General features: G+C 37.1%; 3 protein-coding genes across 5 annotated transcripts; all 3 read left to right on the top strand.

The window, feature by feature from the left end:
* Positions 1-1257: 1257 nt before the first annotated feature.
* LOC117614263 (beta-glucosidase 24-like) lies at positions 1258-3254 on the top strand. The gene has a single exon (XM_034343013.1). The coding sequence runs from the start codon at positions 1419-1421 to the stop codon at positions 3039-3041; it is 1623 nt and encodes a 540-aa protein (XP_034198904.1). The 5' UTR covers positions 1258-1418; the 3' UTR covers positions 3042-3254.
* A 1106-nt stretch (positions 3255-4360) lies between these two features.
* LOC117637580 (protein DETOXIFICATION 27-like) lies at positions 4361-7619 on the top strand. Of its 3 annotated transcripts, none has more exons than XM_034372512.1 (9): positions 4361-4652; positions 4748-5289; positions 5384-5470; positions 5587-5643; positions 6030-6268; positions 6368-6486; positions 6776-6862; positions 6944-7038; positions 7144-7619. In XM_034372512.1, exons 1-8 carry the CDS (start codon positions 4371-4373, stop codon positions 7010-7012), a joined length of 1482 nt encoding a protein of 493 aa, XP_034228403.1. In that variant the 5' UTR covers positions 4361-4370; the 3' UTR covers positions 7013-7038; positions 7144-7619. The 3 variants fall into 3 exon arrangements, with proteins under 3 accessions (XP_034228403.1, XP_034228416.1, XP_034228411.1); XM_034372520.1 differs by having other exon boundaries at positions 4371-4652; positions 4752-5289; XM_034372525.1 differs by lacking the exons at positions 6944-7038; positions 7144-7619 and having other exon boundaries at positions 6773-6861.
* Positions 7620-11272: 3653 nt separating this feature from the next.
* On the top strand, positions 11273-14568 carry LOC117614728 (protein DETOXIFICATION 27-like). The gene is made up of 8 exons (XM_034343626.1): positions 11273-11646; positions 11815-12356; positions 12442-12528; positions 12624-12680; positions 13184-13422; positions 13652-13770; positions 14111-14200; positions 14333-14568. Exons 1-8 carry the CDS (start codon positions 11356-11358, stop codon positions 14408-14410), a joined length of 1503 nt encoding a protein of 500 aa, XP_034199517.1. The 5' UTR covers positions 11273-11355; the 3' UTR covers positions 14411-14568.
* Positions 14569-15245: the final 677 nt, after the last annotated feature.

Here is a 15245-nt window from a genome sequence, read left to right as displayed (position 1 = left end):
ATTTTTTAATAAAAGCCTTTCGCGGAAGCGCTTGAGAGGCTAATAATATATTAAACATAACTCCATTAAATGACTTAAAATATTCATAACATTTCCAACCACAAATACCTACAAGAGCAAGATAAGCATAAAACTAACTTGATTGGATTGGATTCTCATAAGAAAATCCGTCATCCGATCCAATCATGTCGGTTTTGAAAATTACAGATCCAATCCAATCTATCAAATCTTTAAAACCGATTAAAATTAAATTAGATTAAATTAGATTGATTGGTTTAAACGAATTAGATTGAATCTTGTACACCCCTAATTACCAATATCAAATTATCAATGGCAGATTTGGCAGCTAATGGAACATATAATTTAGTTAAATAAAGAGATTAGTTTGACCACTAAAATCATTCTGCTGGTTGCTCTTCTGCATTTGCATAACACAAAGCATCGATCGAAGGATGATTAATAATGATTTAATCGTTTCTACTGATGGCCATGTGCCAGTTGTAATTAAAAAACTATTGTTTTAATTTATTGCTTGATTATGATTAACGAATTCATCGACCATGGTTGACCAGCATGTGCTCTGGGCCGTGGTAAGTAACTAGGTGAATAGATACCTTCTCAAATATCAACATCTTTAAATATTTTGGGTTTGGCATAGGTTTTCGTAATTGTTTGTGTGGCTTTTCTCCGCTTTAATTTTACATTTTTGGACTATTCACTGTATTATTGCAATTTATCTAATGAAATTGTCTATTTCTCCATGAATTCAAATAACTTTGTAACTAATTCTCAATTCAAGCCCATCTTCTCAAGCTCCAGCCCAGCCCACTTTGAAACCTAGTTACCGAGGGGCAAAACTTTTAAGTAAATTTAAGTTTTAGCCACAGAAAAACTTTCACTTTTGAAAAAAACAAAAAAGACAGAAAAACCTCTCAACTTTCAAACCAAATACATGCAAATGTAAAGGATTCCTTAGGGAATCCAAAAATAAATAGGTCAATTTTGTCAATTTTGGCTTCTTTTAAAAAATTTCTCTCTCTTTTGGCCTTTTTCAAAATCTCCCAAACTTTTATGCTCAAGAATTAATTAATAACATGTGGATTGTTTGAGGCCGAAGAAAGATTAACCATGAAATTAAATGTCCCTTAGTCTTGAACACCACTCATCAATTTAAGGGCTCATTATACAAATATAGCCTAATATAGTCACCTCCCATGCACACCATGCAGCCCAGCCACACCGGGGGATTTCCCAGGACCGCCCACATACCTGCCTCCTATTATAGTGCTGATCCATCAAAAACATGATCTCATTTTGCACAAAAATTGTTGTCTTGTTTCTTGTTAAAGAGGAAGTATATCCTTGTTGCTATGTAGCAATTGCTTCAAATGGTTGTTTCACAATATTGATCAAAAGTCATGACATTTTTAAGAGTTTCACATGGTATGTGTGCCATTGTTTTGATTGCCTTTTTGTCACAGTTAGTTTCTGTGAATGCTGATCTTGAGGAATATTTGCTCAATGCATTGAATCCTAAAGAATTGCAAGTCAAGAGGTCTCACTTCCCTAGAGATTTTGCGTTTGGAGTCTCCACTTCTGCTGCACAAATAGAAGGCTCAACAAAAGGAGGAGGAAGAGGACCAAGTGTTTGGGACCACTTCATTGAGAAAAATCCAGAAATAATATGTGACCACTCTAACTTGTTCACAGCCATCGATTCGTATAAACGATACAAGGAAGATGTGAAGGCTGTGAAAGACCTCGGAGTCGATTCGTACAGATTCTCCATCTCCTGGACTAGGATTCTTCCTAACGGAACCTTGAGTGGAGGAATAAACCAAGAGGGTATTGATTACTACAATAACCTGATTGATGAAGTAATCAAAAATGGCCTCACACCCTATGTGACCATATACCACTTTGATGCACCACAAGCCTTGGAGGACAAGTATGGAGGCTTCTTGAATCGCTCAATTGTGAACGATTTCAAGGACTATTGTGAAATTTGTTTTAAAACATTTGGAGATAGGGTCAAGAATTGGATTACAATCAATGAACCGTATATTATTGCCGTAATGGGGTATGATAGCGGGGTTTCTCCACCAGGGAGGTGTTCTGTACCATCCTTATTTCCATGTACAAGTGGGAATTCTTCTACTGAGCCTTACATTGTGACCCATAACCTTCTTCTTGCCCATGCCACAGCGGTTAGGCTCTACAGAGAAAAGTTTCAAGAAAGGCAAGGTGGACAAATTGGAATTAGTCTTGTAGGGCAATATGCTGAGCCTCATTCAGAATCACTCCTAGACAGAGAAGCAGCAATAAGAGTTTTGGACTTCCAACTTGGATGGTACATGGAACCATTGGTGTCGGGCCAATATCCGAGGAGTATGAGAGTTTTGGTCAAGGAAAGGCTACCCAAATTCACCAAGGAAGAGAAGAAATTGATCAATGGATCCTTTGATTTTATTGGGATCAATTATTATACCGCAAGGTATGCTAAACACGACCCAATAAGTCCAAACAAGGCAATGTGCTACCGCAATGATGCTTTGGCTTTGTCATTGGTTGAAAATATAGATGGAGATCAAATTGGTCCTCCGGCTAAAGGAAGCTTCATGATCTATAGTTATCCACAAGGTTTGGAGAAACTTTTGGTGTTCATGAAGCAAAACTACCAGAACCCTAAGATTTACATTTCCGAAAACGGAATCAGTGAGGTGGAGGAAGAGGAGAATGGGCTTGATGGAGCACTAAGGGATCCTCATAGAATTCAAAGTGTTCTTAGGCATTTATTCTGGATCAACAAGGCAATGGAGAAGGGTGTGAATGTAAAGGGGTATTTTTGTTGGACCCCATTTGATAATTTTGAATGGGGGATGGGCTATACGCAAAAGTTCGGCCTTTATTACGTTGACCACAAAGACAATCTTAAGCGCATTCCCAAACAGTCTGCTAAGTGGCTCCCTATATTCCTAAATGGTCAAGATGAACTTCAGCTTAGACACGAATTGCCAAATATCTTGAGCACCATCTTATAGTTGTGCATATCGAACTCATTGCATTCGTTGGATTATAATACGTTAATTCAACGGCTGGGATTCTTTCTGGCACCTCTCACCCCTGTAGAATTATAGTGACGTTTTGGACTTTATGCATTTTATTCTTGAGTAACGCTACTCTTATCACATTTGTATATTACATTCTCATACTATCTTATGTGGCACATGAAGTAGACAACCACGTCAATTAAAAAGTGTTAATAAATTATAAAATAAAATAAAATATTAAATTAATTTTAATTGACGTAGTTGTTCACCTCATCTGCCATATAAAATAGTATGAGAATGTAGTATACAAATGTGGTAATTTTTATTTTCTAACATTTGATAAGTTTTAATAATTTTCATTAAACTTATGTGTTGAATTGAATTTTTATTTTGACCATTTAATTAAATATATATTTTGACCATTTACCCTGGTTCTAGTTAAATAATTAAGGACAAGGATATTTTAAACTCATGAAAGCAACACTCCCTAACTCTATTGTAGCCTCACTTTTCCCTCCTTAATTATCATATATGAGTTAGGCTAATTGATCGTTAATTTTCATACTTTCGTATACGTGGATTAGAGTAGTTAATTTTGTGTGTGTGAAATAGTAGCAATTCAATTGAAGAAACGGGGCATAAACCCATATTACAACAATAAGAACACAGCCCTGGAAGGAGGTTCTTGCAATACAGATTGTAACAACAACACCAACTAAGCTCAAGTATTACAAGATAGTTAGAAAACAAATATACAACTTTAAACCCAGCTAACAAGGAATTACATATGATGAGGATCCTATTTTTGCAGCAACCAGTGCTTAAGAGAGATCAAGACAAAGAACAAATTCTCAAACTTCATGGGACAATAAATACCCCAAGAGTGGAGGGCATTACCGCTTAACTTCCACAAGGATATTCCAAAGAATATCACAGCATCTCCTAATCCTCCTTGAACCCCAAGCACAATAAAGTAGTAGATCCACCAAAATCAATAGCTCCACCTCCAAAACAGAGAGATCGATACTAGATCTACCACACAAGTAGCAAATCTAGCAAAATCAGCCAAAAACTAGCCCCAAAAGACTGGGAAACTAACCTTCAAGAAAAGAGGGAAGAACCAAACCCTTGCAACAGCAAAGAGTAGACAAAACCCAACAAAAGTTGGGAGGGAAAACCTCTCCACAACAAAAGTTAGTTAGTGAGCCACTCCTTACACCAAAGGTAAGTTAACCATGGTTTAATTAATATAACACGTGGCATAATTTAATGGGTCGGCTACATTAAGGAGAGCAGAGAGAGAGGGAGAGGGTCCCGACAATGAGAGCAGAGAGAGAGGGAGAGGAGCACCCTTTCACTCTGTTACTCTCTCCCCACCAACACCAACAAGAAGACGCAGAAGAAGACGGCAATCTGATCAAACGGACATGGCTGGAGTCAAAGAGGCTATGGCAAGTAGCAGCCCCGTCCATCTTCAGCCGCATTGCCCTGTTCTCCGTCACCGTCATCACCCAGTCCTTCGCCGGCCACCTCAGTGGCCTCGACCTCGCCGCCATCTCCATCGTCAACACCGTTATCATCGCCATCACCTTCGGGTTCATGGTAACGCCACTTAACGCTACAAATGTGAAATATCAGAACCCAATTTCGCATTTTTGTTTGTTTAAATATGTTTTGCTTTGTTGGGTTTTGTCTAGCTAGGCATGGCAAGTGCGCTTGAGACACTGTGCGGCCAGGCCTATGGGGCTAAGCAGTACCATATGCTGGGCATATACATGCAGCGTTCTTGGGTAGTTTTGTTTCTCTGCTCTTTGTTGCTATTGCCCTTGTTTGTGTTCGCTACGCCATTGTTGAAGCTCATGGGACAGTCGGAGGCGGTGGCCGAGCGGACTGGTTTGGTGGCGTTGTGGTCGATTCCGTTTCACTTGAGCTTCCCATTTCAGCTGACCTTGCAGAGATTCTTGCAGAGCCAGCTGAAGATGGGGGTAATAGCTTGGGTGTGTGGAGGGGTTTTGGCACTCCATGTGTTTGTAAGTTGGTTTTTTGTATACAAGCTGGGGATTGGGATCGTGGGGACTACTCTTACCATTGGTTTTGCTTGGTGGGCATCGGTTGTGGCATTTTTTGCATACACTGTTTCTGGTGGATGCTCTGAAACTTGGACCGGTTTTTCAACTCAAGCGTTTTTTGGGCTCTGGGATTTCTTTAAGCTGTCTCTGGCTTCTGGGGTCATGCTCTTGTATGTGTTCTCTCTCTCTCTCTCTCTCCCTATGCAGGTATATTCATATATTTAATAACTGGTTGAATTTAAATATATTCATGCTATGTTTCAGGTTGGAGAATTTCTATTATAGAGTTTTGGTGATAGTTTCTGGATATTTCAACAATACTGAGATTGGAGTTGATGCCCTTTCCATCTGGTTAGTGTTTCTAACTTTCTATAACGTGCTTCAAATTATTTTTTTATTGTTTAAATCAATATACAATACTAATTGTGTATTACTTTTCTGTAAATTCCATTATTCTCTTTTTGCAGCATGACTATCTATGCTTGGGAATCCATGATTCCGCTGGGATTTTTGGCGGCAACTGGGTATGTTACTGGTTGGAAGTCTCTTTGGACTTAGGAATTAGTTAAAAGCTATGGAAGTGAATGAGATGGATCTTTCTGTACTTTTCTGTGGTCTACATTTGGCCTCATAATATTTTGAATGTTCCAGATAGGATTTACCCCCTTTCACTTTACACTTTCGGAACAAGAGTATCAAGCAAATAATGTTATACATGAAGTTTTTCTTTGCAACTCTGACACTACACTGGTACTTTCCTGATTGATAATGTTGTTATGATCTACTAAAAGAACCTTTATGATTATCAGAACAGTTATATCAGTATATAAACCTGCATATATACATGTTTCTTTTACATATTATTGCACCCATGCAAGAAATCTAAATTACTTTTCCCTTATTGTTCCAGACTGCGCGTAGCAAATGAACTTGGTGCAGGCAATACAAAAGCTGCAAAATTTGCAACCACTGTTGCAGTCTTAACCTCCCTAGCTGTGGGACTTCTATTTTGGTTAATAATTAGAGCCTTTAATGAGAAGCTTGCAATGATCTTTACCTCAAGTAGTCCTGTTATCACAATGGTCAATGAATTATCAGTCTTGTTGGCATTTACCATTCTCCTTAATTGCATTCAACCAGTGCTCTCAGGTGAGAAACTAGAAAGAAGCAGTATATATAGATTTCTGTGGTTTGAAATTCATGTCTAGTATCTGACTGAAGCATTTGTGATCATATGTTGCTCTACAGGCGTAGCAGTCGGATCTGGTTGGCAAGCAATAGTAGCTACTATAAATATAGGTAGCTACTACCTTGTAGGAGTTCCTGTTGGTGTTGTTTTGGGGTGGTTGCTGTTGTTTGGTTTTAAGGTATATACCTATCCTGAACATACCACCGCATTTGGACATGTGTGTTGATTTGAGTATCTGAAGGGACACATGCTTCAGATTTTCAATTATCATGGTTTTAATTAAACTGTAGAAAGTTAGAAATGTACATGGTGGCTCATTATTGTTGAATAAACTGCAATTATGGCATGTTTTAACTGCATAGTTAAGTTTAAGTGAGAAATTTCTCACTTATTGCTCTAAATGTTATGCAAAATTGAGAATCTAATCTGATTTCTTGATCTTGCATGTGGTTTAAACGAATAAGTAGGGATTGTGGACTGGAATGATCAGTGGAACTGTGGTTCAAACCTTGATATTAGTCATTATCACCATGAGATTGGATTGGGAAAAAGAGGTAATATATAGTTCAAATGGTGATCCTGTGAAAGACAGTCCTTTTGGCACTTTCTGTGTAATTGAACTTTTTTGTGAACAGGCACAGAGAGCTCAAATTCAAATAGCAAAGGAGGCAACTTCCAAACCAAGGATCTCAGCTCAACAGTAATCGTTTGCCACTTTTCCATTCAAAGTGTTAGTGATTTCTTTGTCCAACTATCTCATGTCTAATTTGAATTATAAAATGATAGTTTCAATCAATTTAGACTTGGAGACTGATGTGCAATTTCTTATTATCAGGTAATGAGAAGTGACAACAGTGCCACAGAGGTATCAGAATATGATGGTTGCCTGATTATCTCTAGTGAGCTGGTACAGAACAAGAGTTACGACATGATATGGATATAGCGATACCAGAAATTTTGTTAGTGTGTTGAACAGAGATACTAAATGAACATAGATTGGTAATTGTTGGCTCCAGTTTTGCTGGAGGTCTCTTCTGCTTTCTTTGGCGGTTTCCATTGCCTTCCAGTGGTTTGAAGGCTTCTTCCACTTGCTGCTATTGGCTACCTCTGCTTTTTGCTAGTATATGTTCCTTCCTTGTTAGTCTGATTGTGAGTTGTTGATGTAATATGGCTCAGGTTTCTTTTTGCTATTAGTTTGTTTCTCCTGGCCTTTGATGCTGATGTTGGCCTTCTTGTGTTGGGCCTGTTGCCCTGCTTGTATGCATTTTCTCTTTTGGCTATCCCAATTTCTGCCTGATGGTGGTTGTTTTCTTTCTTTTACTGAATTTACTTATTATCATAATTTTATAATAAAACAAATTAGTTTTACCTTGTACATGGATTCAAATATTTATAATTTTGTTGGTGTTTCTTTCCTTAATTAAAGAAGGGAGCTGTTTACTGGCATTCCAAACCTTTCTAACCCAAAAAAAAAATGAAAGAAAGAGAACCAATCCTATCAGTCTTGTTTTGGCTAATGAACCTGAAGCTTTCTTTTGGCCGAAGTTAGAATGGGGAGGGTAGAAATTCGCGCAGGGATATTATTGGGACTTGAACGCAAGATTACTTGGAAGAGTCAGTCCAAATAACACGTCTACTTTATACTGTGTACGTGCCACCCAAACTCTGGATATAAGCTGGTTAATTAATATGATATAAATTGCATGGCTGATGGGCCACCCTATCAAGTTCGGGTACGTCGTCGTCATCACTATTCTTTGTATATTCGAAGAAGACATGACATTCTTTCATTCAATTTCCCTTGCACAACCTGACAAAGACATATCGTTCACTTCCAAGTCTTTATTTTGTACTCGTGGCGAACTGATTCCCATCAGAAAATAAAACAAGAAGACACAAATGGAGTCAACATACATGAGGGCTTGAGAAATAAATACCAAAGAAAATATAACATACATGAGGGCTTGAACAAAACCCCAACTAACAGTCAAAGAGACATATATGGAGTTAAAAGGAGGGGAATGAAAAATATATTTTTGGAATTTAGGGTTGTTTTTTGTGAACAATCCATTGAATCCCCCACGCAGTCAATGGCCCCAAATCAACTCACCCTTTTCGTGGAGCTCCCCTTGATTGACAATATGAGCTCCTTTTATATTGAAGATATGAGCTCCTTTTATCTATTTTTTTAGATGTTCAATGCAATTGTGGAGGACCGACACGACAATTAAGAATTTCCATGACTTAGGAGTCTGTTTCGATATTTGTCCTTTAGTTGCAATAGGTTTGTAATTTGCCAACGTAAAAGCACCATTATTGCCACCGTCGACAAGGTAAGTGATCAGCGGCATGGGACAAAAACGATGACAATGGGCATGGTCATTTACAACACGGAAACATCCAACTACCAGTCAAAGTCGCCCATGCCAATGATGCCAGGAGCTTCAATTCCGGTTCCAGTAACATGGAATGATAAAAGATTACATTCTTGTCAGTGCCATATTCCTTCCACGAGGGAAAAGTAACCTATAAATTTTTGAACTCCAACTTCTCAAATGATCACAAAATCAAACTATACACAAGACTGAAATCATTTTACTTGTCCTCACACTACAAAAAACGCGGGCAATTACCACCTAGTTTTCAACATTACCAATGTTGTTTTTTATTTTTATTTTGAAGAAACTAAAACTTTTAATATGCACGAATAAAACAAAAGCCAAGCCAAAGGTGAAGGTGACTATTGCTGCCAAAATATTAATCAACTTTAGCAGTTGGATCATTTATGGCAATCGTTCTTGACTTCTTGGTAATGCTAGAGAGACCATATATTTATATCATATTTGTGTATTTGTGTATTGATTGATGTGATTGTTGAGTTGATTATGTCACATTATTAAATAAGTTTTTAATATTTTAATATTTTTTGACCTTTCACTTTACAGACTCGTTTAAATCACATTAAAATCATTAAAATTTTAAAAAATATCTCCGCTCTCTTCCCGTACCTCCTACCCAGCCGACCCTCTCTCCCTGCTCAATCCCACCTTTCAGCCACACCTTGGGATAAATTTTCTATTGTATAGTCACACACACCACCACATGTTGTTATGAGTCCACATATTATAATTTTATTGCTAATATTTCAAGAGTATAGTATATTGTATTAATAAATATATATATATATATTATAGGGAGATTCACTATTATACCCAATATGGGGGCCCAAATTATAAAAATACCCTATATAAAATGGACTTTAGAAACACACCCAAAACCCATTTACAACATAACAAAAAAGCTTTTAACTTCTTATAAATTACAAAACTGCCATCAATTTCTTAAAACAAGCCCAACCCAAAAATCTCATAAAAATACCCAAAGCACTCAATAGGGCATCAAAGTAATTTAATAATCAATATTAAATTCAATAAGGCTAGCTATCATTTTTTGGGTTTTTTTTGGGTTTGTTTATAGGAATTCAATTGTGTAGGATTTATTTATAATATTAGTACTAGAAATGGATATATCACTAAATATCTCTATATTATAACATGAGTGGATCGTGATCGTATATTGTATTTTTCTTTAAATGACCATTCTCAAATTTGCATGCATATTCAATTAATAATGTATATATATTTAATTAATATTTATACCACATTTACTTTAAAATACAATATAGTCTCCTGTAATGAAATTGTTTAATTCAGATGCTCCAATTAGAATAAGCATAGAGGCCAAATCAACTAATAACGAGGTAATTCGATAGAAATTACTTAAATATTCTGATAAGGACAAACATATAAGTCAAGTCATTAGAATTATCTTTTAGCATCCTCCTTTCGAAAGCTAAAATCCAGATCGCAGTCTTCTTTTGGCATCCCAACATCTTGTTTGTACGACAACATAATTTACTAATTGTAATATGCAACTCCAAGGTACTTTGAAATATTTATTCAGTCTGACTTTTATGTATCTTTTGGTGGCGTTACCAACTACAACTCTAATTAATCTTTGACCTTGCAAATAAAATAAGACCTGATGCAAAGTTCGTTAATATTTTTATGTTCAGCCCTTCAATATATTATTTACACCCGTTATGTTTGAAAACCCTACAATATTATGTTCGTAAATATTTAGTACCTTCTTCCTCTCAAAAAAAAGAAAAAAAAAATTAGTATCTATTTTGGCTTCTAATCTTGCTTTGCTTGCTATGGTTTGTCACGCAAGTTTGATTAAAAATTAAAATATTCACGACATAATCAGTTAAAACATTATTTCGATTTAGTGATTGACAGCATATTCAGTTAATTTCTATTGTTATAGTCGGTTACATAGGGTTATTTGAGGGACACATTGTAGGCCTATTTCGTATTCCAATTCAATGATATGAATTGTCAGATTTTCAAGTCTACAATCAAGAATCGTCGATCCTTGGAAATATTTAAACAAGTCAAAAAACAATAAAACGTTTAATTGTGGTCAAATAAATAAATGAACAACGAGTAAATCTTAAAATAAGTTTGGTGATAATCAAATATAGTTAAATAGTTTTCTATTAGACTGGGTTTTTGGCAGGACAATTCTACAAGTAGGATCTAAATATTGCTTAACAGTGTGTGGCTCAGATCATCTTCAATAAGCCCTCAATGAAAGCCCACAATTATATTATACAAGACTGAAAATGATATATATATATCAATTTCTTTAGACCTCTCCTGGCCGTCACACACGTAGATGGCTGCGGGTTCTTTAATTTTTTTTTGCAGCTCACCAATTTTTCAAACAAGAATTCAATTTGGTTGGCAACTTCTTTGAGAAAGAATTGGCCAACCCTCTAGTCTGTAGCCCCACAAGCCTGTGATCTCAACCCCTCTATTCGTTCACTCTATTGGTATGTACCCGTATGTAACAATTTTCTCTCTTCACTACACTCTTTTGGTCTTCAAATGTCACCAAAACCCAAGCTCTCAATCTCTCTCATAGACCAGTAGAGGCAGCAGCAGGCCAATAATTATAGACACTCTTTCTTTCTTTTTCTCTAATGGCAAGCAGCAACTACAGGGACGAAAGCGATGACCTTACCCTATCGCTTTTGCCTGAACCATTGCCCCAAAATGGTGATCATGAGAACAAAGATGAGAGCCTTTCAATAAGGGTTTGGATAGAGACCAAGAAGCTATGGCAAATCGTGGGTCCTGCCATCTTCAGCAGGCTCGCTTCTTACACCATGAATGTCATTACGCAAGCCTTCGCTGGCCACCTCGGTGAGGTCCAATTGGCTTCCATTTCCATTGCCAACACTGTCATCGTCGGCTTCAATTTTGGGCTATTGGTACGTAATTAATATATCAAATACTTTCTGTACAAATGTTACCCTGTTGAACTGTCAATTTAAATTAAAAAAATTATTTGAAATGCCTTTTATCTGGCAAGAGAACATTACCCGGAATTTGAGTTTGTGATCTCTAACTGTTCTACAATTTGCTTATGTGCCCATTAGTTAGGAATGGCAAGCGCATTAGAAACCCTGTGTGGGCAGGCCTTCGGAGCCAAAAGGTACCATATGCTTGGGATATACTTGCAAAGGTCATGGATTGTGCTGTTCCTCTGCTGCTTTCTCCTGACCCCTGTTTACGTGTTTGCAACTCCAATTCTGAAGCTGCTGGGGCAGACCGATGACGTGGCAGAGCTGTCGGGGGTGGTGGCTCTGTGGCTCCTTCCCCTGCACTTCAGCTTTGCGTTTCAGTTCCCATTGCAGAGGTTCTTGCAGTGCCAGCTTAAGAACATTGTTATTGCTTGGGTTTCTTTAACGGGTTTATTGGTTAATGCATTGGTGAGTTGGCTTTTCATCTATGTATTGGATTATGGGGTTGTTGGTGCTGCCATTGCTTTGGATATTTCCTGGTGGTTTTTGGTTTTTGGGCTCTATGTGTATGCTGCTTGCGGTTGGTGCCCTCAGACTTGGACTGGTTTCTCTATGCAAGCCTTTTCTGGGCTCTGGGAATTTATCAAACTTTCTGCTGCTTCTGGTGTTATGCTCTGGTACGTGTATTTTCTATTTTCAGTATTTTTATTTTGTTGGGTTTTTGCTGATTTTCTGTGGGTGGTTTCTAATTTATTTATGCAGCTTGGAGAATTGGTATTACAGAATTCTGATATTGATGACTGGAAACTTGAAAAATGCAACTATTGCTGTGGATGCCTTGTCAGTTTGGTATGAGATTCTATGTTTCAGTTTGGTAGGATTTAATAATCACTGGTTTAGCTAATCCCTTTTCCTTTACTGTATTAATGGACTTTATCATGCAGCATGACTATTAATGGATGGGAGCTCATGATTCCTCTAGCCTTCTTTGCTGGAACAGGGTACCATTCTTAACCCTCTTTCTAACTTTCTCACTTTTATAATAAAACTGATCATTTAGAAATAAACCTAAAATTATATTAACAGGGTACCATTACTTTTCATGTAAAATTATGAGGTAGCTAGCAAATGCTTGTTGATAATCTTATCACTTCATATTATCACTTTCGTATTAAAATGGGTAGCTAGCAAATGCCGATGAGAGTTAGTGAGCAGCCTTGGCAAGTGGAGAGAGAGAGAGAGAGAGAGAGAGAGAGAGAGAGGCAAGACATGTTTGATTGTTAGGTAGGTTCTCAAACCTCCCATTTCAGTCAAATTACTTGAATATATGCGGCAATATAATGAAAACAAAAGTACTCTTTTCATGTGCTGCTTTTTTCTCACTTCAGCCAAAAAGCATGAAAAACCCAACATGAAAACAACTTCTTTGTCACCAAAAAGGCATTTTAATGCTCTTTTGTACTCTATGGCAAATGTGGTGTAATTCTTGTGATGAAACTCACAGGGTAAGGGTGGCAAATGAGCTAGGAGCTGGAAACTGGAAGGGAGCGAAATTTGCAACGAAGGTTTCTGTGGTAGAATCCACCGTGATTGGTGTCTTTTTTTGTGTACTTATAATGGCAGTCCACGACAAAATCGCATACATATTCACCTCCAGTAGTGCTGTCCTCGAAGCAGTTGATGAGATGGCTTATCTCTTGGCCGTCACAATTTTACTTAATAGCGTTCAACCTGTTTTATCAGGTTTGTTTTTCATTTTATTCATTTGTAACACATTTACAAACCATCTTTTTAGCCGTTATTCTAATAAAAATTTGATCCATCAATTTAAGTGTGTCTCGCTTCTATTAGAAAAGTGGTTGTACACATTTCATATTTTAGCAATGAACTTGAACAATAATTTTGTTCTAGGAGGGTGTATAATTTACTGATTATATTTCTCACTCGAGTTTCGTGGGTTTACAATCTACAGGAGTAGCTGTGGGCTCGGGATGGCAAGCTTGGGTGGCATATATAAATCTTTTCTGCTACTACATAGTTGGGCTCCCACTTGGGTTTCTAATGGGATGGGTCTTCAACTTGAGTATTGGGGTAAGTTTTGCTCATAAATATCTCTCTCCCTGCATCTACACTATTCTGTAATGTGTATGTAACTTATTTTTGTCTATTTCTCCTGGCGTTTTTATTTCTCTCGTCATGTGGCCTATTATGTGATCAAATTCGTAATGGGGAAGTTTTAGTCCTTTATAGTACCAAAAATCCGCTGATTGTACCAATTCTATCATCATATTAGCTGGTTTTGTCACATGATGGAGACAAATTTTGGTGTCACATTGTTAGCATTAAAAGTGTTATTTTTGTATTTTCCACCCAACATTGTTAGGATTAATGACAATATCTTGACATTTATTGTTCAATTGATGAAAAACAGGGTATTTGGGGTGGGATGATCTTTGGTGGGACTGGTATTCAAACATTGATATTGGCCATCATCACAATACGACGTGATTGGGAAAAAGAGGTACGATTGATATTGAACACAATAATTATACTTCTACCTCTTGAATTGTGGTATGGTCAGTCACCCTCTCCTTGTTGGTCATTTTCAAACTCGTGCTCATACAAACACAAAATTGGTGCTTGAATTTTGCAGGCTGAGAAAGCCAACCAGCGTGTATTGCAGTGGTCAACCCCTAAACCAGACAATCAATCAGAAGAACAAGTCCATTAGCTGCAAACTTTGGAATTTTTCATGTGTTTGTGCTTCTGAGTGTCCATTATTTTTCGCTTGAATTCTGAGGCTACTTTTTCAACCACTGAAGAAAGAAAAAACAAAATAAAACAAAACAAAACAAAACAAGATAGAGAGGTGATGCGGTTAATTGATTATTTAGTGTAATTTGCAGTTCATTTTACTCCGTTATATAATTCAAAGGATAATTGTCGAAATGTCACCTGAACTTATACCTCAGTTTCAATTTGTCACTTTAAAGAAAAATTTAAGAGAAATGTCACCTTAATTTTTCAAATTCCATGATTTGTCATCTTACTTTAACACCATTCAATTTTCCATTAATTTTGAATGGTATTTTAGTCTTTATACTGAGACAAACCTGCAAAACGTAGGCCAACGTCACTACAGGAAGACCTATGCTAGAGGATTAGTCCAACGCATAGGTTGATTTTCTGAAGCAATTACTTGCAAAAGTTTCATAACACAACTTAACTCTCAGATCTACCAAGCAGTCCAGCCTATCATTTAGTGTCTGAAACAAACATGACCACAAAATTACATACCTTAGCACAATCACCAAGCCAGCTCATTATGCCACGCGCAGCTTGGAATACCTCTCCGAGGGCAGTCAGAGTAACCTGTGGCAAAGATAATCTAGATTTAATAACAAATGTTGAAGGACGTTTTTTAATTTTAGCTAATAATCCAAATGATAAAACCAAGAAATTTCTGCAGTTAATTCTTGATTCTCATATATAAGGTTGAAATTTGGTGGCTGGAACACTTAGGAGGTTGTTCACTTACTTTAGCAGCATAGCAAGCCGCAGTGAAT

This window comes from Prunus dulcis, chromosome 1 (genome assembly GCF_902201215.1).
Source record: "Prunus dulcis chromosome 1, ALMONDv2, whole genome shotgun sequence".
Lineage (NCBI taxonomy): Eukaryota > Viridiplantae > Streptophyta > Magnoliopsida > Rosales > Rosaceae > Prunus > Prunus dulcis.
The sequence above is the reverse complement of the archived record's forward strand: the minus strand, read 5'-3'. Positions and strand labels throughout refer to the sequence as shown.

Coding starts and splice junctions, on each gene's coding strand:
- LOC117614263 (XM_034343013.1), top strand. CDS start 1,419: ATGACATTTTTAAGAGTTTCACATGGTATGTGTGCCATTGTTTTGATT.
- LOC117637580 (XM_034372512.1), top strand. CDS start 4,371: ATGAGAGCAGAGAGAGAGGGAGAGGAGCACCCTTTCACTCTGTTACTC. Junction 5,644..6,029: donor GGATTTTTGGCGGCAACTGG/GTATGTTACTGG, acceptor TTATTGTTCCAG/ACTGCGCGTAGCAAATGAAC. Junction 6,863..6,943: donor GATTGGATTGGGAAAAAGAG/GTAATATATAGT, acceptor TTTTGTGAACAG/GCACAGAGAGCTCAAATTCA.
- LOC117614728 (XM_034343626.1), top strand. CDS start 11,356: ATGGCAAGCAGCAACTACAGGGACGAAAGCGATGACCTTACCCTATCG. Junction 11,647..11,814: donor GCTTCAATTTTGGGCTATTG/GTACGTAATTAA, acceptor TGTGCCCATTAG/TTAGGAATGGCAAGCGCATT. Junction 12,357..12,441: donor GCTTCTGGTGTTATGCTCTG/GTACGTGTATTT, acceptor TTATTTATGCAG/CTTGGAGAATTGGTATTACA.